The sequence below is a fragment of the Lemur catta genome, chromosome 1, assembly GCF_020740605.2.
Source record: "Lemur catta isolate mLemCat1 chromosome 1, mLemCat1.pri, whole genome shotgun sequence".
Taxonomy (NCBI): domain Eukaryota; kingdom Metazoa; phylum Chordata; class Mammalia; order Primates; family Lemuridae; genus Lemur; species Lemur catta.
Window position 1 is genome coordinate 14,310,988 of NC_059128.1, and position 25,269 is coordinate 14,336,256.

The 25,269-nt window shown below is 35.5% G+C and overlaps 1 protein-coding gene across 4 annotated transcripts in view; it reads right to left on the reverse strand.

The window, feature by feature from the left end:
• Window positions 1–22,686, reverse strand: part of SPATA7 (spermatogenesis associated 7) — a 34,299-nt gene extending 11,613 nt beyond the window's left edge. Inside the window, exons 1-5 of one of the 4 annotated variants that reach the window (XM_045562327.1) lie at window positions 22,400–22,686; window positions 15,125–15,199; window positions 13,103–13,198; window positions 10,000–10,047; window positions 3,369–3,502 (exon numbers count right to left, since the gene is read on the reverse strand). In XM_045562327.1, the coding sequence (XP_045418283.1) occupies window positions 3,369–3,502; window positions 10,000–10,047; window positions 13,103–13,198; window positions 15,125–15,199; window positions 22,400–22,418 (372 nt within the window). In that variant the 5' untranslated portion in view covers window positions 22,419–22,686. The remainder of the gene's footprint in view (window positions 1–3,368; window positions 3,503–9,999; window positions 10,048–13,102; window positions 13,199–15,124; window positions 15,200–22,399) is intronic. The other 3 variants (XM_045562343.1, XM_045562351.1, XM_045562337.1) reach the window with 3 other exon arrangements.
• Between the last annotated feature and the right edge of the window lie 2,583 nt (window positions 22,687–25,269).

Here is a 25,269-nt window from a genome sequence, read left to right on the forward strand (position 1 = left end):
TCCTTTCTAAAACTAAAAAAAAATGATTAGTAACATATCTATATTTGGGGTCTTAAACTATCTATATTAAGATCTATTGGTAGATCTCAGTTTGATCTGAAAGTTTCCACACCAATTGTGAACACTAATGCTCTTCTGAACCACTGTTGGTGGCATCAACCCTACCTTCCCTTTGGTTATTATCAGAGGCTTCAGTGTAAGCCCTTTATCTGTGACTTCAAGGCTTTGAAGAAATGAAAAGGAACTTCTCATAATATATGGAGCCTTGATTTAAGTAACTGATAATTCGAATATAAATAAGAAATATTTATTCTGTACAAATTTCATGTATTTGCTGCACTTCTCTCCATGGGCATGGACTGGTGGGAGTAAAGCTTTGAAAAGGGAAGCATTTTTGATCTGTTCTATTTCTTTTTGGTTTAACTTCAGGAAAACCATTTCTACAGCATATCTATAAAGTCTAAAAACAGATAATATTTTATTCTTTTACAGACTGAAGATGCCCAAGAAGCTTTGCCCATGATTTTAGCCTTTACAGACATCTGTATATCCTTTACAAAACTGAGGCACTTTCATTATAATGGTAGAAAAGAAGTTACAAGGAAGTCACAGAAATTAAGGTGAAAATGGCCAGGATTTAGCCAATCAATTCTGTCTTACAAGCTCATGGGGGGAAAAAGAAGATGAATAAGTGGAGTGAGGGACAAACCAAGTGCTTCCTGTGTACAAGGTACTGCTCTTGACACTGAATAGAATAAAAGAAGAATAAGAACTTCTATCTCTGCTACTAATATGTATGGAGTGCTTACTATGTGTAAGACGCTTTCCCCTTTCCCCACATCTCTTGGTGTGGCTAGGGGAGAGGAACAGCTGCCACCGCCAAAATTCCTCCTAGACTCATCTTCCTGTTCTCTTTTAAGGAATAAAAACCTTAATCTGCAGGGAGAAAATTCCTGCACCTCTGCCATGTAATGGAATCACAGAAGTGACATCCCATTGTCTTTGCTATATTCTACAGGTTAGAAGCAAGTCCCATCTACACTCAAGAGGAGGGAATTGTTTAAAGGTGTGGGTCATTGTGAGGGTTCATCTTAGAATTCTGCCTATCACAGTGGGTCAAACAGAAAGTACAAAATAAGAAGGCAGAAATAAAAATATATTAAATTTTCCACTTAAATGACAAAGATTATCAAATTGAATAATCTGACCCAACTAACAATTTAGGACTCATCTACAACATTAGGATTAAAATATGGAAAAAGATGTACCAAGTAAATACGAGTCAAAATAAAGCTGGCTTCATTATATAGCTATCAGAAAATACATTAACAGAAAAAGCATTAAGGTAAAGAAATTCAAAGCACAGTGATAATAGGTTTGATTCACCAAGAAAATATAATATCTCTAAAATATGTACATATGTAATAATACAGAGTCAAAATATGTAACTCAAAAATTGATAGTATCACAAGGAGAAACAGCTAAATGCATAATTATATGGAAGATTTCTTTCAGTAACTGATAGATTAATCAGACAAAAAGAATCAATAAGGATATAGAAGATTTGAACATCTGGAAGATATAAAGTTTAATGAATACACTGTATGTTAAACACTGCATACAACAACTACAGAATATATTTTATTTTCAAACACATAATGATATAGTACATTTTAAAAACTTGTCCACTTACTCAGACATAAAACAAGTCTTAACAAATTTTAAGAAATGGGCATCATGTAGATGTTTCCTGATCAAAATACAATTAGGCTAGAAATCTGTGACAAAGAGATACTAGGAAAAAAAATAGACTTAAAAATTCTTCTAAATGCCTTCTCGGTTAAAGAAAAAATCCTAATGGAAACTGTAAAATACTTTAAATTGAACCATAATAAAAATAGCACATATCAAATATCATATAGCTGCAGGATGCAGCTAAAGCAACACTCAGAGGAAAATTTATAGCCTTAAAAAATGTTTACACTAGCAAAGGCATTGAAAATTAATAAGTTAAACAAAATTAGAGAGTATAGTAAAATAAACACAAAGAAAGTCAAAAGGGAAAACAAAGATAAGAGCAGATATTAACAAAATAGAAAAAAAAATACGATAGAGAAGATTAACCCAAGCAAAAGTGTGCCCTTTAAAAAACTGACAAAACTGCGGTGAAAATGATGAGGAAGAGAAGAATGAAGGCACAAATAAATATTAGAAATTAAAAAAGGAAATAATACATATTCAGTAGAGATTAAGAAAATATTATGAACAATTCTGTGCTGAAAATGTAGATAAAATGGACAACTTCCTACATAAATACAACCTATTGAAATCATTCTATAATTACTTAAAAATTGAATCAGTAGTCAAAAATCTTCTCACAAAGAAAACTCTAGGCCCAGATAATTTTATTTATTTATTTATTATTATTATTATTTTTATTTCAGCTCATCATGGGGGTACAAAAGCTCAGGTTATATACATTGCCCATGTCCCACCCATCCCCCTGAGTCAGAGCCTCAACCGTGTCCATTCTCCAGACAGTGCACCTGGCACTCACCATGTAGTCATACCTCCATCCATTTTAATGTTGAGCTCCCTCAAATTCAAGGAACAAATAATCCCAAATTTACATAAACTAGTCTAGAGTACAGAAAAGAGGAAACAATGCCCAGTTTATTTTATGAGGTTGGCATAACCAGACATAGGGAGTAGAAAAAAAGAAAATAATAGGCCAATATAAATGATAGACAGATGATAAAATCCTAAACAAAATATTAGCAACTGAATCCAGCAATGTATAAAAAAGGTAATGCACTATGACTAAGTTCTGTTTATAACAGGAATGCAAAGTTGGTCTAACATTAGAAAGTCAATTATTGTAATTAACTACATTAACAGATTAAAAGAGAAAAGTTATATCATTCCAAGAGATGCAAAAAAGCATTTGATAAAATTAACATTCATTCATGAGAAAGTTAAAAAAAAAAAACCAAAAAACCTCTTTACAAACTGGGAATAGAACTTCTTTAACCAGATGTTAAAAGGTATCACAAAAAACCTAACCAGGGTCAGCAGAGCACACCATGCAGGACAAATCCAGCTTTCTGTCTTTTTAAGTTAATGAAGTGTTAGTGGAACACAGGTATGTCCATTCCTTTATGTATTGTCTACGGCTGCTTTCTAATGGTGAGCAGTTGTGACAGAAACTATATGGCCTGAAAAGCCTTTGAAAATATTAACCATCTGGCTGTCCAGGAAAAGTTTCCTGACTCTAACCTACAGTAAACAGGTTACCAAAAAGTCAGATTATACCACTAATGAAGTATCTTAGAAACATTTCCTTTTAAAAAGTGAAAATACTATCTTACCTTTTTTAGGGTGTTCAAAAATGACTTGGAATTATTTTTAGAATTGGCTTGCATTGCAGTTTTAGTTAATTTGAAATCTTTTTCACATCGTGCTAATTCCTTTTTGAGTTTCTCTCTTCGTTGTTGGTCTGCATCTAAGAAAAAACAAATCTTTTAAAATATGGAACCAAATAGAAAAATTAATTTTTGGTCTTGTTAGACTAATCAATGGAATTTTTTTTTCTTGCTAAAAATGTTCATGCTATGATATGTAAATAAAAATCCACATACTTGTCTGTTTAAAGATAGATACTAGCAAATATTTAATTGATAGAAACTCTAAATGGATGAACTTATTTAAAGAGCACAAAAAAGATGTGACAAACTGCCCAAGCCTAAGGGTTTAAAAAAGCAATTCTGATCAGGTATTTATAGAGATACGAAGGTTAGAAATGCTTAACCATGTTGTTTGTGACTGTGTAATCACCAAATACATAAGGCAGAGTTTGAACTAGTCCACAGACTTCTACCACAAATGAAATGTTATTGTTAATACCATCATATGGTACTAAAATATTAAGTTTTCTATGATTAAAAAACAACATTAGGCTGGGTATGGTGACTCATGCCTATAATCCCAGCGCTTTGGGTGGCCAAGGTGGGAGGATTGCTTGAGGCCAAGGAGTCAGAGAACAGCCTGGGCAACATAGTGAAACCTCATCTCTACCAAAAAAAAAATTACTTGGGCTTGATGGCACTAGCTGGTAGTCCCAGCTACTGGGGAGGTTGAGGTGGGGGAGGATCACTTGAGCCCAGGAGTTCACGGTTACAGTAAGCTATGATCACACCACTCCACTCCAGCCTGGGCAACAGAGCTTAACCCTGTTTCTAAAAAAAAAAAAAGAAAAGAAAAAAAGACATTTTAAAAACATTTTTAATCAGGACAACTGACTTTTATTTCTCTTAACTGCTATTCATTTGAAAATACAAACGAAAAATTGGTTTCACACTTCAGTGTGCTTTAAGTCAGACACTGACTCATTACCAAAGACTTATCATTGTATAAAGACTGAAAATGGTTAAAGGAAAGCTAGCCAAATTTCAGAATTAAATAGAAGGCTACCAGTAAAATGACCTGTATTTTCATATAAAATTAAAAATCTAACATTTTTAATTAGAATTTATCCCAACTTAATAGACAATTTCCAGTTTCAAATCACTGTGATTTGAATCAGAATTTATTTATAAAAATTTCTATAAGCTTAAAATAAAAACTAAGGTAACTTATATGTATATTTAAAGTTTCAAGTATAATTATTAAGAAAGAGTATAAGCATGCTAAAGTAAATGTTTATCTGTCATTCATTCATTATTTAGAGATAGGATCTTGCTTTCTAGCCCAAGCTGGAGTGCAGTGTTGTGATCAAAGCTCACTGCAGCCCTGAACTCCTGGGCTCAAGCGATCCTCCTGTCTCAGTCTCCTGAAGAGTTGGGATTACTGACTAGTGCCACCAACCCCATAAACATGGGATGTCTTCTGTGTCTTCTTTAAGTTCCTTCATTGATTTTATAAATTTCAGTGTATAAGTTTTTCATCTTTTGGCTTAAGTTTATTCCTAAGCATTGTATTCTTTGTGTTGCTATTGCAAATGGTATTGCACTCTCAATTTCCTTTTTAGATAGTTCACTGTGCATGGAAATGTCACTGGTTTTTGTATGTTGATTTTGTATCCTGCAACTATACTGAATTCATTTACTGTTAACAGTTCTTTTTTGTTGGGTGTTTAGGGTTTTCTGTGTATATATGATCCTCTGCAAACAGAGTTAATTTTACTTCTTTCTAATTTGTATGCCTTTTATTTATTTTTCTTGTCTAATTGATCGTGTTGTATATCCACTGATTGCTTTGTGTATTTTAAACTATCTTTGAATTGCAGGGATAAATCTCACTTGGTCATTGTGTTTAAGCACTTTAATATGCAGTTGAATTAGTTTGCTGGTATTTTATTGAAGATTTTTGTACCTATGTTTGTCAGGGATATTGGCCTAGAGTTGTCTTTTCTTGTAGTGTCTTTGGCTTTGGTATCAGGGTTGTGCTGGCCTCATAAAGTGAGTTTGGAAGTGTTCCTTCCCTCTTCTGTTTTTGGAAGAGTTTAAGGACTGGGATTAATCAGTCCTTCCTTGAATGTTTGGTAGAATTAACCTGTGAAGTCATCTGGTTCTGGGCTTTTCTTAGTTGGGAGGTATTTGGTTACTGATTTAATTTCCTTACTTGTTCCTGATCTACTCAAGCTATTTCTTCTTGATTCAGGTTTTACAAGTTGTATGCCTCTAAAAGTTTGCCCATTTCTTCTAGGTTATCCAATTTGTTGGTGTAAAGTTGTTCGTAATAGTACCTGTGATCTTTTTTATTTCTGAGGCATCTGTTGTAATGTTTGCTCTTTCACTTCTGATTTTGAATCTTCTTTTATGCTTAGTCTAGCTAAGGACTTGTCAATTTTATCTTTTCAGAAAACCAACCTATTTTTTTTCTATTCTTTCTTCTCTAATCTTTGTTATTTCCTTTCTTCTGCTAACGTTGGCCTTAGTTTATTCTTCTTTTTCTAGTTTCTTTCTTTTTTTTTTTTGAGACAGTGTCTTGCTTTTTTGCCTGGGCTAGAGTGAATGCCATGGCGTCAGCCTAGCTCACAGCAACCTCAAACTCCTGGGCTTAAGCGATCCTACTGCCTCAGCCTCCTGGATAGCTGGGACTACAGGCCATGTCCCACCATGCCTGGCTAATTTTTTCTATATATATTTTAGTTGTCCAGATAATTTCTTTCTATTTTTAGTGGAGACGGGGTCTTGCTCTTGCTCAGGCTAGTCTTGAACTCCTGACCTTGAGCGATCCACCCGCCTTGGCCTCCCAGAGTGCTAGGATTACAGGTGTGAGCCACTGCGCCCGGCCTTTTTTCTAGTTTCTTGATGTGTGCAGTTAGGCTATTTGAGATCTACTTCTTTTTTTTTTTTTTTTTTGAGGCAGGGTCTTACTCTGTCACGCAGGCTAGAGTACAATGGCACAATCATAGCTCACTGCAGCCCTGAACTCCTGGCCTCCTGAGTAGCTGGGACTACAGAAGCAAGCCACCATGCCTGGATGATCTTGTTTTTTAATGCAACTGTTTATCACGATAAACCTCTTTCTTAGTATTGATTTTGCTGCATTCTGTAAGTTGTGGTATGTAATGTTGCTTTCATTTATCTCAAGATATTTGTAAAAATTGCATTTTGATTTCTTCTTTGACTCAATGGTTTGTGTGTTTAGTTTCCATGTATTTATGAATATCCTATTTTCTTACTGTTATTAATTTCTAATTTTATTCCATTTTGATTGGAAAAGATACTTGGAATGATTTCAATTTTCTCAAGTACGCTAAGACTGGCTTTGTGGCCTAACATGTGCTCTATCCTGAAAAATGTTCCTTATGTACTTGATTAGAATGTGTATTCTTCTGTTGGGTGGAAAGTTCTATATATATCTTTTAAGTTCATTTGGTCTATTGTGTTGTTCAAGTCAGCTGTTTCTTTTTTGATTTTCTCTCTGAATGTTCTAGTCATCATTGAAAGTGGAGTATTAAAGTCGCCTGTTCTATTATGTCAGTTTATCTCTTCAGATCTGTCAGTGTTTGCTTGATATATTCAGATCTGTCAGGTATATATATAATTGTTATATATTCCTGTTCAACTAACCCTTTTATCATTATATAATGACCTTCATTATCCCTAGAGATCATTTTTGACTTAACGTCTATTTTGTCTGATACAAGCACAGCTACCCTTGATTTCTTCTGGTTACCATTTGCATGGAGTATCTTTTTCCATTCCTTCACATTCAGTATGTATGTCCTTAAATCTAAAGTGATCTTCTTGTAGATAGCATATCACTGCTTCTTTTTTTAATTCATTGAGCCACTCAATGCCTTTTGGTTGGAAAATTTAATCTATTTACATTTAACAAAATTATTGATAACTGAGGACTTATTATTGCCATTTTGTTGTTTTGCAATTATTTTGTTCCTCTTCTTTTTCATATTTTTGTAGTGATTTATTTTGATTCTTTTCTCTTTTTATGTATTTATTAAAAGCATTTTCTTTGTGCTTACCTCAGATTTGTCTAAAATATCTTGGAGTTGATAACTGTCTATTTTAAGTTGATAACAACTTAACTTCAATTGCATACAAAACTCTGCACTTTTACTCCCTCCTCTAACACTCTGGGTTCTTATTGTCAGAGATTATTTCTTAATGGATATTGTGTATCCATTAACATTTTTGTGGTTATAGTTATTCTTTAATATTTTTGTCTTTTAACTTTTAAATTAGGGTTAAGAGTAATTTATGCATCACCACTACAGTGTTACATTATCATGTATTTGTCTACATATTTACCTTTACCAGTGAGATTTATGCTTTTGCGTTGCTGTTCAACATGGTTTTGTTTCAACCAGAAGAACTCCCTTGAGCCATTAGGATTTTAAATCCAAAAGTTTGGTTGAGTAAGAGGATTAATACATATACTCAGGCTTTTTAAAAAGGAGATAATTTTATTTTATACACTTATTTTTCAGAAAATTAATACCAGCATGAAAATTTAGCAAAACTTTCATAATTAGAGTTGACACATAATGAAAGAGGGTTATCTTATCTCATGACAATTGGTAAAACCATCTTAATTCAAACGATCCAGATATTTAAAACCTGTAAATACTGAACCACGAACCAGTTTTTATGTGCTATAAAAAAGTTACTAATATGATACAATATAAAACACAAAAATGAAACATGTGGAAGGGTCCTTAGAAATTATCTAACTACCTTTCATTTCATAAAAAAGGATGGCACGAGGTGAAATGACTTGCCCATGTAGTTTGTGTGCAGTGACCAACTTTGTCTTTAAAATATATACTCAAAAGTCTCTACTCTTGCCTAAGATGCCTTTCCTCCTTCCATAAAATTATTTGAATCCCAAGATTCCTTCAAAGATACGAGAGCCTACACTAGAGTTTGTTGCAAATATACAAAGAAGGGGGAGAATACCGAGTACCAAGCACAAGGCCTGACAAAGACACTGTCTTTATTGACTGGTAACTGGTAGCTATTGTCTCACCTTAAGTCCTATCTCTTCCACTAAGAAGAGATACAAGATGAGTCTAACCAATCCTGCTGTTTGTGATGGTTCCTAGATTACACCTAAGGGGCATTTCCCTTTCTATGTTCCTATCCATTCACCATTTAGCATGGACTAATCTTGTGTTGGTATTTATTTTTTAATGAAGAAATCCTCTCAATTAAACTCTTGTAAATTCAAATAGTAACTTAAAATTTACAATATTTTGATTTTTATATGATACTAATAAGATAATGTCAGACTGTGAAATCTGTGTTCTTTGGCTATTTTTAAAGTGTATATTTCTTTTTTGGCAAGGATCCTCTCTTCAAGATAACTATACATTTCTTAACTTGAACTCAAACAAAAGTTTCAAATGGTATTTGTCAGAAATTTTTAAATAGGGATTTCAAATTTTTGGTCTTATTATTTCATTAGTAAAGATTTATAAAAATGGAAATACTTTTCCAAAGGGTAGATATATCAGGATTCTATATATTATGTGTCAATGTGGCTTTTCAAATACATATAACTACCATGTTTATCAGTTAAGCTATTAGGATATAAAACATAGACAATATTTATCTGGAGAAAAGTGTCAATTATGGTATTTTAAATGAATCATCTGGTAATCTTAACAAGCCATAGGCAGTGAGAATCACAGACTTCTAGAAGTTAAGCCATGGCAAGTCTTTTAGTACTTCCCAAATTTTTATATACAGGAAAAATGAAATCAAGAGAAGTTAAATAATTTATCCAAAGTCACAAAGCAATTTAGTGGCAAAGCCTGGGCTCAGTTCTAAATTCCCAAGCTTAGAATACAAGCTTCTTTTATTTATGGATAATTTTTAAATGTCAGTGGTTCATCAAAAAATTAAAAATAGAATTACTATGTGATTCAGCAATTCCATTTCTAGGTATATACCCCAAATATTTAAAGCAGAGTCTTGAAGAGATATTTGTATACTCATGTCCATAGCAGCATTATTCACAATAGCCAAAAGGTGGATGCAACCCAAGTATCCATCAACTGATGAATACATAAACAAAATGTGTTATATATGCACAAAGGAATATTATTCAGTCTTAAAAAAAGGAGATTCTGACATGTTACAACATGGATTGGATGAACCTTGAGGACATTATGCTAAGTGAAATAAGCCAGTCACAAATGAACAAATACTGTATGATTCCATTTATGTAAGGTACCTAAAATAGTCAAATTCATAGAGACAGAAACTAGAGTGGTGAGAGTAGTCAAATTCATAGAGATAGAAAATAGAATGGTGGTTTCCAGGGCCTGGAGGAGGGACTATTACATAATGGGTATGAGAATTTCAGTTTTTGCCAGATAAGAGAGTTCCAGAGATAGTTTTGTACCACAATATAAATATACTTAATGTCATTGAATTGAACACTTAAAAATGGTTAAGATGGTAAATTTTATGTTATGTGTATTTTACCCTAATACTTTAAAAAGGGCAGCTATGTCAAAAAGTTACTTACATTTGATGCTGGCACTCATGCTTATTGGAACTGAGCAGTCTACAGCAGCTGAAAGAGAAAAATTAGTTATTTAATAATATTAATACTTATAAATGATGACAAATATCAAATGTGAAAATCACAAAAAGTTCCAGAACTTGCAGTTCCTTGTTTTGATTTTTATCGTACAACTAAAGATGAAAAGTACAATATCCTTGATAAAAAATACACTGGTTGGGATTAACAACTCGTTAGATACTGCAGAAGAAAATATTAGTGAACTTGAAAACATAGCAATATAAACTATTCAAAATGAAACAGACTTAACATACTTGTGATTGTGGTCCTAAAACAAGCCTGTGGGACAAAAAAAGAGCAAAATGGAGGACTTACTACCTGATTTCAAGACTTACTGTAATGCTACAGTAATTAAGGTAGGGTAGTATGGACATAAAAATAGACATAGAGATCAACAGAACAAAAGAGTTAAACCCAGAAATAGATGCACAGATATGGTCAACTGACTTTCAAAAAGTGCCAAGGCAATTAAATAGAGGAAAGGATTATTGCTTCAACAAATGGTACTAGAAAATTTGGATATAAATAGGCAAAAAAAACCCCAAACTCTTATATCATATACAAAAACTAACTCAAAATGGATCACAAACTTAAATGTATGAGCTAAAACTATAAAACTTCTAGAAGAAAACACATTAAGAAAATTTTAGTGATCTAAAATTAGGAAAAGATTCCTTAAACAGGACATTTAAAAAACTATAAAAAAATGAAAAACTAAACTTGATTTCACATGATTTTCACATGCCACAAAATATTATTTTCCCTTTTGATTTTTCAATCATTAAAAATATAAACATCATAAATATGAACTAAAACTTAAAAACTTTAGTTCTTCAAATGAAAAAATAATAAAAATTTAAAAATACATTAGTAAAAAACTGGTGAAATTCAAATAAGATCTACAGCTAATAGTATTGTATCAATATTAATGTCCTGCTTTTGATTATTGTGCTATGGTTTTTAAGATTTTAACATTAGGGGAAGCTGGGTAAAGGGTATAAGGGTATGTGGTAATTCTCTTTACTGTTTTTGAACTTTTCTGTAAGTCTAAAAATTATTTCAGAATAAAATTTTTTTTTTTTTTTTTTGAGACAGAGTCTCACTTTGTTGCCTGGGCTAGAGTGAGTACCGTGGTGTCAGCCTAGCTCACAGCAACCTCAAACTCCTGGGCTTAAGCAATCCTACTGCCACAGCCTCCCGAGTAGCTGGGACTACAGGCATGCGCCACCATGCCTGGCTAATTTTTTCTATATATATTTTTAGTTGTCCAGATAATTTTATTTCTATTTTTAGTAGAGACAGGGTCTCGCTCAGGCTGGTCTCGAACTCCTGACCTCGAGTGATCCACCCGCCTCGGCCTCCCAGAGGGCTAGGATTACAGGCGTGACCCACCAAGCCCGGCCGCAGAATAAAAATTTTAAAAAGAAAATGAAAAGACCAATCACAGACTGTGAAAATATATTTGCAAAACGTATATCTGATATAGAATTTGCATTTAATATGCAAAGACACTGTCACAACTTAATACTAAGGAGACAAACAACCTGTTTTAAAAATGGGCAAAAGATTTGAACAGGCATTTTACAAAAGAAGATATACAGATGGCAAATAATAAGAAAAGTTGCTCAACATCATTAGGCATCAGGGAAATGCAAACTAAAACTATGAAGAGATACTGCTACATATCCACTAGAATGGCTAAACACGACTGTGAATGCCAAGCATTGGTGAGAGTATGAAGTAATAGAAATGCAGAATTAGGTATAGTACTCTGGAAAACAGTTTGGCAGTTTCTTATAAAGTTAAACATACACTTAGCATATTGCACAGTTCCACTCCTAGCAAATAAATGTACCCAAATGAAATGGAAACATGTGTTCAAAAACTGTATGTGAATGTTTATAGCAGCTTTACTCCTAATAGCCAAAACTGAGTCAAAATAATCCAAATGTCCACCAACTGGTGAATTGATAAACAAATTGTGGTAGATTTGTTAAATGGAATACTCTTTAATGAGTTAAAAAAGAAGAAATACCGATAAACATAACAATATGGATTAGTTTCAAAAGTGTTATGCTAATTGAAAGAAGCCACACCCAAAATGATACATATTTTATGATTCTATTTATACGAAATTACAGAAAAGGCAAAACTATAGTGAGAGAGAGCAAATCAGTTGCCGGGGATTTGGGGAGAGGGGACTGATTGCAATAAACTAGGGGGAACTTTATGGATGACGGAAATGTTCTGTATCAGGGGTCAGCAAACCTCTTCTATAAAAGGACAAATAGTAAATGCTTCAGGCTTTGCAGGGTGAGAGAGTTTGTCACAACTAGTTAACTCTGCACTTTAGTGCAAAAGCTGTGTTTTAGTGGAAAAGACTAAACATTATTATGTTTGTTTATGGACAATTTAATTTGAATTTCATGATTTTCACGTCACAAAATACTGTTCTTTTGATTTTTTGCTACCATTTGAAAATATAAACACCATTCTTAGTTTATGAGCTATACAAAAACCAGTAGAAGTAGAGTTTGGCCTGCAAGATGTAGTTACCTGACCCATGTTGTACAGCATGAGGGTGGTAGTGTTTATACCAATGTATCCATTTTTCAAAATATTTAACTGTACACTTATAATTAATGCATTTTATTATATGAGTTATAACTCAACAAATCTGGCAAAAAAAGACAAAAATTAAGTAGAAAAATAGTAGCTAGCATCTTTGTGCAACCTCCTTAGTAGAATTGAAAACAAAAAAACAGATTATAAACTTTATTATATTAAGAACAATATCTATCAATAAAATATTATGGATAACACAGATAAAATGAAATAACATACACATTATATAGATTTCAAATATAGTTAACAAAAATGGCATTTTGAATTCCTGTGTACATAGAATCAAGAGTTGCTGTCTCACTATACCAAACATAAATCCTTTTATATATAACATATTCATTTTTGTTATAGATTTATGCTAATGAGATGTGAAGCTGGAGGTTTAAATTGGCACAGAAAGTTCACATTTGCACATTTTTACCTTTGGCTGAAAGGATTTTATTATAGTGAACAGCCATGTGATTCTTGACCAGCTGGAGAGTGCTTAGTCTGAGAGAAGAGGAGTCAGTGCAAAAAGCTAAAAATTAAAACATATTTAATCATTATATATTTAAAATTAATATAAAAATCATCACGAGATAAACAAGCTCCTGATTATTAAGCTCATTCTCATAAAATGTTCTGAAATTCAACCACAGAGATACTGACATTATGACATTGTAATGCTGAATATGTCCTAGCCTTAATCTTGCACTGATAATTGCTAATGAGCTATTGACCACATGAGTTCAAACCTTTCCAAGAGTAAGTTTTACAAGCCTGAGAGTTTGGGGAAGAGATTCTAGAATATTATTATTACATTTACAAAACTATTTCTTTTTGATAGCTCTCAATCTTGTAATCAAGAATGTTTAGTGACTTGTTTAATTATAAAATAATGTTACCATTGTTAATATAAAAAACTCCCGTGGAGTTTGGGAGATTAAATGAATCCCAACCCCCAAAACCCTATATACAAAGATTCTATTTTGAGAGGCAAATTTCTAACTTAAACCTGAAAACAAGAGTTTACCGCATTCTTTTTGAAATACTAGAACTATCTTAAGTATAATCACATAGAAATTCCATGACAATAAACTCCTTGACCCTCATACAAATTGTATAAAAGAAATCTTAGAAATAGTTAAGCACTTATATGCTAGTATAAAATGCAAATGTAAGCAAAACTTTTTAAAACTGTTTTTGAGAAGTAATATGTGCATCTGGTTAAAAAAAATACAACAGCTAAAATAGCATATAGAGATTAAAAAATAAGCGACTTTCTACCTTGACCCTTAGTCTCCCCTCCCCAGAAATGTTACTTTTTTATTCATCCTTTCATGGAAACTCTATGCATAATATAAGCATATACTATAATTATGAGCTTGATATTTCTACTACTACTAATATTTATTGAATGGGTACCATTTGCCATGCATTGTTCTAACTAAGCTCTTTACATGTATAAACTTATCTAGTCATTATTACCATCATTTAATGGAGTGGAAACTGAGGCACAGAGATATGAGTTAGGTCTTCAAGGTCACATTGCTAATAAAGGATGCAGTTTGGATGTCAACCAAGGTAGCCTCATACTTACAACCACTATACCTATACCATCTCTATACATGTTTGTTTTTAAAAAAAAGTTAGTAAACTTTACATATTGTTCTTCTTCCTGCTTTTCTATGTATGCATATTTTAAATCTAGTTTCAAATCTTTATTTAAAAATTATTTTTCAAAGTTTATGATTCTGTGTGTGTGTGTATATATATACACACACATACATACACATTATGTGTGTATCACATTCTAATACAAAGAAATAAGGAAGATAACATAAAATGTGATCCTTCCTTGACATTTGGAGGTAACAGTATCAGATTTTTCATGCAAATAAGGCAAAAAAGGTATTTGATTATTTTGCCTAAAAACCCTGACTCATACTTTTAACCTATACTTATAAAAATTTATTTTAAAACCTATATTAAAATTTTACCTTGAAGGTTTTAAAATATAAAAACATCACAGGACCTAGAAATCCAGTTGGATAAAGAAACCCATAAGTGTTTGCTCCTGATGTAAAACGCATTACTCAAGTGCACTTTTTCTCTGCACAGCTTTTCCTTTTCAGCACTTGTGTCTTTCACAACTGCCAATCACTATTTTAACAAGGCAGACATGCCTTAAACCAGGGAAATCTCCCGGCAAAAGCAGAGCTGGGCTGCAGTGGTAGCAAGGACTAGGAGGCAGCCAAGTCCACGTCCAGTGCACAATACTAGATTGAAATCATAGACTCCAAAATTCTCTAATCTTGAGAATTCCTATAATATTTATTAATAATTATAATAATGTGAAGTTTAAGTATTCGTTAAATGAAGTAGTTTTTTCATCATGTCATACAATTTGCAAGTAAAGTAAACAATCTTTTAACAAGGCTGCCATTTTAAGTACCTCACTTACCATTACTTTTGGTGCTCAAGTGTCCTTTAAATAGGCAGGGTGGACCATATCTGGGAAGGACAGAGCTCGCTCTGACTTTTAACGAAAAAAAAAAAAAACCAAAAACATGAATCAGGATAAATGTAACACAACTTTCACAGTACAACAGTATTGAATATTTTAAAAATAAATTTATCTTTAACTACCAGAGTCGTCTAAATTTTATTCAATCATATTACTAACCAGCAATGATATATCAAAAATTCTGTAGTCATAGATAAAATTTTCTCTTTCAAGAAAATAAGTTATTTTCAATTGTACCTTGAGACTTTTATGTATTTATTTATTTTTTTATAGACAGAGCCTTGCTGTGTCCACCCAGGCTGAAGTATGGTGGTATGGTCATAGCTCACCGTAACCTCAAACTCCTGGCTCAAGAGATCCTCCTGCCTTGGCCTCCCAAAGTGCTGGGATTACAGGCATGAGCCACTGCACCAGGTGGAGACTTTAGTTTCACTGGGTAAAATGCTAAATATATCAATTATACCATTTGATATACATTGACTTTATTCTGTACACCACTGACCTACTAGATTTTTAATTATTTTGAAATATACCTGAGATTTTGAGTTAATACTTACATATTAACTATTTCAGTTAATCACAGGCTAGTCTATCTTTAAAAATAATTTTAAGACAGTAATCTTCTCACAAATTGAGTATATTATAAATTATATATTACTATTAAATATGTATAAAATAAATATATATTAGATTATTAAGTATGGAATGTCTGATTTCCTTAAGTACTAAGTTTGACAGTTGATATCTCTGACATTTCACTTTGACGCTTCTTGCTTCTTGTTTTTATTTTTTATCGTAAAGGTACATCCTCATTCTTTCAGATGCATGTTTTGGCTTGTGATTATCTTTCTATTTTTTTTAGAGCAATTTTTGTGAAACCATGGATAAGTCAAAACTTTGTGTTATTTCTGAATATGAGTTTTGCTGTGGAACCAATACAGCGTAGACAGCTCGAAATATCAACAAAGTGTTTGGGAAGTATGTCGCTAATAAACTCATAGTACATCGATGGCTTGAGATGTTCCATTCTGGTGATTTTAATCTTGAAAATGAGCCATATGGGTGACCTGAGACCAAGGTGGATAATGATGAGCTGAAAGCTATAGTGGAAGCAAATCCATCTCAACCTATGCGTGAATTAGCAATAAGGTTTTACATTACTATTCCAACAATATTGGACCATTTGAAACAAATGGGCAAGGTAAAGAAGTTGGATAGATGGGTACCACATGAATTAAACAACTATCAGAAGAGAAATCGTCTCAAAGTTTGCCTTTCTTTGCTGTCATGACGTGAAGGCGAACCATTTCTACATCGTATTGTTACATGTGATGAAAAATGGATTCTTTTTGACAATTGCAAGCATTTGGCACAATGGTTCGGTAAAGATTAAGTGCCAAAACATAGTCCAAAACTGAATATTCATCAAAAAAAAGCTAATGGTGTGTGTTTGGTGGTGCAGCACTAGTATTATCTACTACAGCTTCGTGAAACATGGTCAATCGGTTACAGCGAATGTCTACTGCAACCAATTGGATGAAATGAGGAGGATGCTTGTGATTAAGCTGCCAAGATTGGTCAAGAGAGACAGGCCAATCCTCTTGCAAGACCACATGTTGCAAAAAACAACACTGCTCCAACTACAGAAGCTGGACTTGGAAACTCTCTGTCATCCACCTATTCACCAGACCTTGCACCAAATGACGACCACTTCCTTCTTCCAGGCTTTGGACCACTTCTTGCAAGGAAAAATATTCAATGCTCAACAAGCTGTGGAAAATGCCTTTCATGATTTCATTGCCACTCACAATCCAGGCTTCTTTGCTGCTGGCATAAGCAAACTACTGTTAAGATGGCAAAACTGTGTCAATAGTTTAGGCACATACTTTGAATAATTGTACTGCTTCTTGTTTGAGATATAATAAACTTCCAATCTGAAATCAGACATTTCATATTTAATGACCTAATATATAAAATCAGAATTTGGTGATTAAAAGATTTATCTAGTCTAACCCACCTACCCCTTGGCTTGGATCCTATCTAAACATCTAATGTTTAAAAACAATTCTAGCAATGGAAAAGGCAGAGTCCCCTAAAGGTAGAGTCTGATCTTTCAGACTATGTGGGCTGTTGGAAAATTAGATACAGACCTCATCACAAAATAATTTCTCTCCCAAAATGTGACTGTGTTTTTAGTAATAATCTCCAAAATAGGAACAATGAGTTATAGAATTAAATGTAATTTAATATGCAAATATGAATACTATATCCCCAAGATGGAGATGTTTTAAGAGGGTGAAATGGCTAGTTTGCTATCAAGTAGACTATAAAGCTATAAAGGTGTAGTGAGAACACATACAAAGTCTAGTAGAAATATGGGTGACAAAAACTAGAAAAAGAGGTATTGAGTTAGGAGAACTAAAATCTAGGACCAGAGAACAAAACTTGCTAGAAAAGGCTAAAACAGAAAAACAATTTGTGATCAGAATATCCAAGAAACTCCTTCTACATAACAGGTAAGAGAGCAGGAAGGAAAAACACTAACTTATTTAAGACAATACAAGTCATGATGATACCTTTTGAATGGTGGATAAAGACAGTCATGAAATTAGCATAGAGGGAGGGAGGGAGGGAGGGAGGGAGGGAAGGAAGGAAGGAAGGAAGGAAGGAAGGAAGGAAGGAAGGAAGGAAGGGTGAGACCTAAACATTAGAAAAGAGGCCGGCTGGCAAGGTGGCTCACACCTGTAATCCTAACATTCAGGAGGTTGAGGCGGGAGGATAGCTCAAGGTCAGCAGTTTGAGACCAGCCCGGGCAAGAGCGAGACCCCCATCTCAAATAAAAAAATAGAAAGAAATTAGCTGGACAAAATAAAAATATATAGAAAAAATTAGCTGGGCATGGTGGCACATGCCTGTAGTCCCAGCTACGCGGGAGGCTGAGGCAGAAGGATTGCTCAAGCCCAGGAGTTTGAGGTTGCTGTGAGCTAGGCTGACGCCACGGCACTCTAGCCTAGGCAACAGAACCAGACTCTGTCTCCAAAAATAAATAAATAAATAACATTAGAAAAGATACAGACTCTCAAGAAAACCATATTTTTCCAGACAGAAAACTTTTTGCTTGTCTAGAATTCACATGTCTCTTTATCTGGAAATAGCACCTCAACTTTCCTTTGGGAAACTTGGCCTCCTCTACTCTTAGCCCAGGTGGTTCAAACAGAGCTGATCCCACTGTCAGTGTTGGGCATATAACACAAATCTGGCCAGCTGTACTGATTATATTCACAATGAATATGTGACCCAAGCCCAGCCATGAGATACACTCTTAGGATCCTTACTGGAACTATTAGGAAAGATACTATCGTTTTACTGAGCTTGCTAAACCTAGTGTAGGATCTCAGCAATCCTGGTTATTGCTGGTGGCCATCTTGCACCATATAAGGTGAAACTCTCTGAGAAAGAAGCCTACACAAAGTGGAACCAAGATAGAGATTCCTGGTAACATTGTTTGAAGCTCTACCAACTCTAGACTTTTCTTCACAAGAGCCAAAAAAAATCCCATTTTAGCTTAAACCATTATGAGTTGGATTTCTTCATTTGTAATCAAAATGCTAATTTTTGAGTACTAACGGTGCCAGGCACTATTCTAAGCACTTTGCAGATATAAGTTAATTTAATCCTTAAAATAATACTATAAGTAATATCATTCTTCCTACTTGATAAACGAGGGTAGCTGAAGCACAAAGAGATTAAATTTATAATTTGCCCAAGATTACACAACTACAATGTGACAGATTTGGGATCTGAATCCAGGTAGTTTGGTTTCTGAGTCTTAACTATTACCCTATCTTGGCCAATATAATTGCTCAGTACTTGAACCACGCTTGAAACTACTCTATCATATAAAAAGAGAAGAAGATATCTCAGCTGTATGTAGTTTATTCCCTCAAAATTCTATTCTAATGCATGTGTGTTTTTCACTATAAATCACAGAAAAAGGAAAAACAGGTATATTCCGAGTTTGAGAGAACGAAGTCAGAGAGAATGAAAGAAAGGCTAGAACCTAGAGATACTGCCTTGCATAGAACAAATCTCTTCTCCCTCCCCAAACCTGTGGATGGTAATGTGAACAGGGTGTTTAACATTGGCCTCTAGGTACCAATCCAGCTTCTCTTTAGCATAAGACAGTGATAAGAACCAAAATAGAACTTAGATATACCCTATCTGTGTTCCCTTGTCTATTTACCTTCAAATGTACACCAAGGCATACACACATTAGTTTCTAACATTCCTACAGACAAATGTCATATTGAAGCTGACAGAATGGAAGGGAGAAATAGATAATTTAATTCATCTTGGCCTTTCACAGGCAGTTTCTGGTTCCTGCTTTGTTTCCTGTATACAGGTGATACTTTCCTGTTTCTTTGTGTGTCTCATGTTTTTTTGCTGAAAAGTAAACATTTTAGGTAATATAACAACTCTAGATATAGAATCCTCTCTTGAGATTGTTTTCATTGTTGTTTACTTATTTAATGACTTGGCAAAATTATTTAATGCAGTTTATTTCTTGAGGAATGTGAAGGCTCTGATGTCACTCCTCAGCAGTGAAGCTTTGGGCGTTAGCACAGTCACACCTTCTCCAATGAGGTCTGAACCCAAGTCTTTGGAAGGAAGTTTCCCTTTCAAATTGTCCTTCCTACTCTCCCTCAGCTGTAGAGTATCATATAGAGTTTTCTTATAGCTTATAGTTACTCTTTTATGATAGTTTAACAATTCTTTGAACTTGTATACATCACTGTATGGTTTCTATCTCCTGGTTGGACCCAGAATGAATGCTCCACTGAGTCAAGGAAAAGTAGCCTCAAACCAAATGCAAGGAAAAAGAACACCATCCTCTAACTATTAGGACTAAAATCCTGTCCAAGTGATTGAAGGTTTAGTAGGGTAGTTAAATTCATCAGTATATATGAGAACAGCCCAGTTTCCCACAAAATTTGATTTTACTACGATAGCCAGAAGGAAGTCCACTGAGGAAAGAAAGGTAAAGTTGTTTCTTGTGGCAGAGTTTCCCAGGAATACAGAGGTTTGGGAACCTAACTGCCATTGATAAGTGTCCCTACAGGACCAACAAATGAAAAAAAATTATTTTTCAAGCTACTTTCAGTTATTTATACTAATAGGTTGTCTTCTCTCCTCTTCTCCCCAAAGGTCATTGATAATAGAGTGGATGACAGTTTGACAGTCTCAATCTTTTCTTCTCCTTCCCCCATGAGAAGTTGGAAACACCTTTTAGATTATCTAGTCCAAGCCTCCATTTTACAAATTACTAAAACCCAGGGAGATAAAGGGACTTGCTGAAGATTATCTAGTTAGTTAATAGCAAACAAAGATTACAAACAAGCCGGTATTTTTCAGGCTGGTCCTCTTTCTACTATACCACCATTCAGAAGGTTTGCCTTATAAAAGAATGTCTAAAATGTGATTACAGTAAGAAAATGATAGAAGATAATTTCTTCCTTATTTAATATTTTGTGCTCTGAAAAAACCAAAAGTAACCTCCTAATGAAATCTAAGAAATTTATTTTCAATTAAAATTATTTTAGCTTTGGCTAAAATTTATGGTTTCTTATTAACAATAATTTATGGCATATGAGAACTAACCCCCCAGATATTTGTTGACTGTTACATTTATTTAAAAATTTTAAGTTGATAATATAATATCCTAAAAGTGAAGCTAATTAAATTAAGTTATAAAAATATAAGCCTTTTTACATTTGTCATGAACCTAATTTTAAAAATAACTCAATAAACAAATGCTAAGAACTAAGTCTATGCTTTAAATTTTACAAATATCCTTTCTCTATGCCCTTCTCCCTCACGGGATACTAAGTAAATAAACTGACTTTGGGTTTTACCTTCCTCACCTGGATTCAAAGCCTGTTCTGCTGCTGTGTCCTTCACAAGTTATTTATGATCTTTTAATTTACTGTGAAATAAATAATACCCATCTAACAAGATGTTTTTGTACATTAAATGAGATAATTTGGAAATAGTTCCTGGTACAAAGCAAGGGCTTAATGTTAGTTTATGTGTAAAATTTCTAAGAACATAAAAGCGTTTTAGTTTGCTTTTCTAAAACTTAGGTTGGTAAAGTGTCAGAACATAACAGTTTACTGATCAATGAATAGTTATCTCCTACATTGAGAACAGCACTTATTTTGATCAAGGATTACATAATAAAGATACATTCCTATTCAAAGCAAGACTTACTTCAGGGAATCATCTAGCAGCTTGATTTAAAGATACTCTTTTAAATAGATAAGAACACTGAATCGGGAGGGGGAGTCTAAAGATTGCCTTATTTGGCTTGAGAAAAGAATGATATTAATACTTGCTCAGAAAGTATGAAAATAACAAACTATTTGGATTAGGCTGATTTGTACAGATTTAAGATTATACTGCCCCACCATGATGTCCACCTGATTCAATATTCAATCAAGAACAGGTGTATACAGTGATTATGGATTAGTCCTTTGCTGCTAAAACTAGTCGGCCATCAACACCGCCACACCAACTGGAAACTAACCAGAAATGCAAAATCTCAGCCCCACCGCCCCCAACAAACCTATTGAATCATAATCCGCATCTTGACATGATTCCAAGGGGATTCTCACTCACATTAAAGTTACAGAAGCCCTGGGTTAGTGAGTAGTTTTAGAGGGAGTTAGCTACTAGATGGGGGATTTCCTATTTACTGAGTACTTAAAATGTGCCTCCTACGTATTATCTGCATTTAATCCTCAAGAACTCCATGGCATGGGTATTTGACCCCCACTTTCAAGAGATGAGGAAACTGAAGGTCGTCTCTATGGAGAGCAGCGGGGTTTGACTTTGGGCCAAAAGAAGTCTGACTCCAAAGACTAAACTTGGTTCCTTTGCCTCAGAGCTACCAGGACAATAAAGACTGCACGACCCCGAAGTTCAGGAGTCTGGGCCTCCCGGTGTCAAGGAGACAAATTCAGGGCAAGGAAGCGGGCCTGCCAGCCTGGAAAGCAGGGCCTTTTCCTGTGCGCGGGCCTTGGGCAGCTGGGGACAACACGTGGGGTAATTACTAGCGACGAAGCAGGGGCCCTGGAGCGCCGCGGGCACGGCCTCGACCCAGGCAGCCCGGACCCGAGGCCGGGAGCGCAAGCCACCGCGAGAGCTGCCCTTTACCTCTCTGGCTGCCATCCATGCTTAGTCTTCCTGCAGCCGCCGTGGGGACACACTGGGTCCCCTTGGGTCCTTCCCCTGGCCGGGCCCGGCCCCTGCAGTGGCGGATTGGCGAGGAACAGGCGGCGGGCGGCAGCGGCCGGGAGACCGTCGCCAGGCCGGTTGCTAAGGGCCTGTCTCACGGCGTCGGGATTGTGACGTCACGGCGTCGGGATTGTGACGTCACGGCGCAGGGGACGTGCGCTCCCGCAGCCCCGCCCCCGGGGTACTCCAGGGAAGAGGAGAGTGGCTGCGGGTGGAAGGCTCGGGTGGGCAAAGTGTTCCGGGAGGCGGTCTGTTGCTCTGGGATCCTGCCAGTCGTCCACAGAGCGGCCTCCAGTAGGAGTCCCGCCACCAGCACCTGGCAGGCTTCGTCCGTGCGGGAAGAGCGGGGCGAGGAGGTGGTCTCATCTGGCATCCACACCCCCTGTGTCCCGGCAAAAGTCACACGCAAATGTTAGTTGAGGTCAGGGTAACATTTAACCAGTTCCCAATAATTAGATTTCAAAGCAGTCCGTGAACTTTTGGGTTAGTGAAAATCCTGGGGGTGAAAAACATCTACATGTTTACATCTTAATTCTTAACCTTAATAATCAGTTTTCCTCTCTGCTTACGCTCACCGAGCTTCTCCCCGCCCGTCCCCGCCTCCCCCTTTTATCTTGAGGCGCGAATCCGTTTTCCTTTATCCTGGAGGAGAGGTGCAACGTGAATAAGGGGTTGATTTATTCGTTGCTTTCTACAATGTGTTTAATTTTGAAACAGTTACCTTTGAACCCCTGGAAATAAGATCAGAATAGGTCAGGGAGCATTCTGTCATGTAGGGCTTCAAAACATGGACTCTGTGGACATTTTGGGCTGGTTCTGTAATTCTTTGTTGTGTATGTGGCGCTGTCCCTATGCATTGTAGGATATTTAACAGTCTCTTCTTCCAAGAAGCCAGTAGCAACCCACCCACCCCACCCCTAGTCATGGCAGTCAAAAGTGTCTTCAGTCATTGCCAAATGTCCCCTGGGAGGCAAAAATTGCACCCCAGTTGAGAACCACTGCTGTAATGGAAAGAGTACTGGCTTTGGAACTAGATATGTAGAACGTAATCTTGAGTTTTCTGCTGCTTACTAGCTTGACCTTGAATTAGTCTCTAAAACTTTCTGAACCTCTGGTTCCTTTTTTCTAAAATGTAAATTGTGAAAGTTGTCGGAATCAAAATGGAGTCACTTGTATCATTTAAAAACAGAACAAAACAAAACGGAGCCACGGAAGGCCATGAGGGAGGGTTCTAGTGCACAAATGCCTGATAACAAAAACTATCACAAAAGACTGCAAAAACCACAACCTTTCACAGAAGCCACGTCAACCTTACACACAAAAAATACTTCTGTAAGGACATCTGCCCAGGAACTGCCCGTCCAACCTCGAAGTGACACCACCCTTGTTATTGATCCATGTAGTCAAGGATAATTATCCCAAAACAATTCAAGAATTCTCTTTATTAAAAAACAACTTTGTCTTCCTTTACTTTCATAAATACACTCATAGTTTACTATGGCATGAGTATTCCCATTGCAAGGCCCATTCCCAAATAAATATCATTTTCTTTTAGAGAATCTCCTTCTCTGTTATTTAGGATGACAAAAAATGATGCTGCTAACTTTGTAGTTATAAGGATTGATATGTACAGTGCCTGAAAAGTGAAAGGAGGTATTCATCAAATGTTAGCTTTTTCTCTTCTAAGACTTGTCTCAGAAGAGCTGGGTATCAGGGAATTCAGGCTTGAGGGAGTAAGTCAGAAACCCTATAACAAAGAAAGGAGAATAGACCAGAAACCCAGTTATAAACCCCTGGTTCCCTAAGACCTAGGCTAGGGAGACAGCTAGATTCAAAATTTGAGGAATGTGAAAGTGTGTGTGCTGGCTCTGTGGTCCCAACAACAAAAGTCATTTAGAAGAATACAGGGGCAGAGAGTCAGATGTTACCCACAGAACAAAACATCTTTCCTACCTACTTGCTATTGCTTGAAATCCATTTCTAAGTTCATGAAGCTTTTTATTCCTGCTATTAGCAGCTAGAAAATACCGTGCATGTAATAGGCCTGCAGTAAGCATTTGTTAAATTGAATTAGAGCTAAAGCCTAAGGGGCAAACACCCCGGGGGGAAACAATACAGTGACTTGATTCACACAAAGGTAATGGCAGCTCCTCTTATAAAAGTAGATTTTAGGGGCCAGGCACAGTGGCTCACACCTATGTGAGGTGAGCCACTAGGTGGTGAGCACCTATAGTCCCAGCTACTTGGGAGGCTGAGGCAGGAGGATCACTAACTTGGGAGTTTGAGGCTGCAGTGAGCTATGGTCACACCACTGCACTCCAGCCTGGGTGAAAGAGTGGAAACCCTGTCTCTAAAAAAAGAAAGAAAGAAAGGAAGGAAGGAAGGAAGGAAGGAAGGAAGGAAGGAAGGAAGGAAGGAAGGAAGGAAAGAAAGAAAGAAAGAAAGAAAGAAAGAAAGAAAAAAGAAAAGTAGATTTAGGATGACAAGTAGATTTTGCTTTGAAGTAGGAAAGGGACCCCATGAATGAGAGCACAGCAGAATGGGAGAGGGTTCTGAAGACAACATTGTCTGGTATCCAATTTTGTCTGAAGCTATCTTGATTTGAAAGGAATATAGAGTCTATTTCTCTCCAATTTTAGTAGCAAACACATTACCCTAAGTGTATATAATTTGTCCTTTGTTTTTACTCCACATATGTGAAAGAGAGAAGATGCTTTCTGGTTGCTATTCCCATGGGATAACCCATGATCACGGGCAGGTGCGCACAGCTGGTATGAGCTTATTATAGA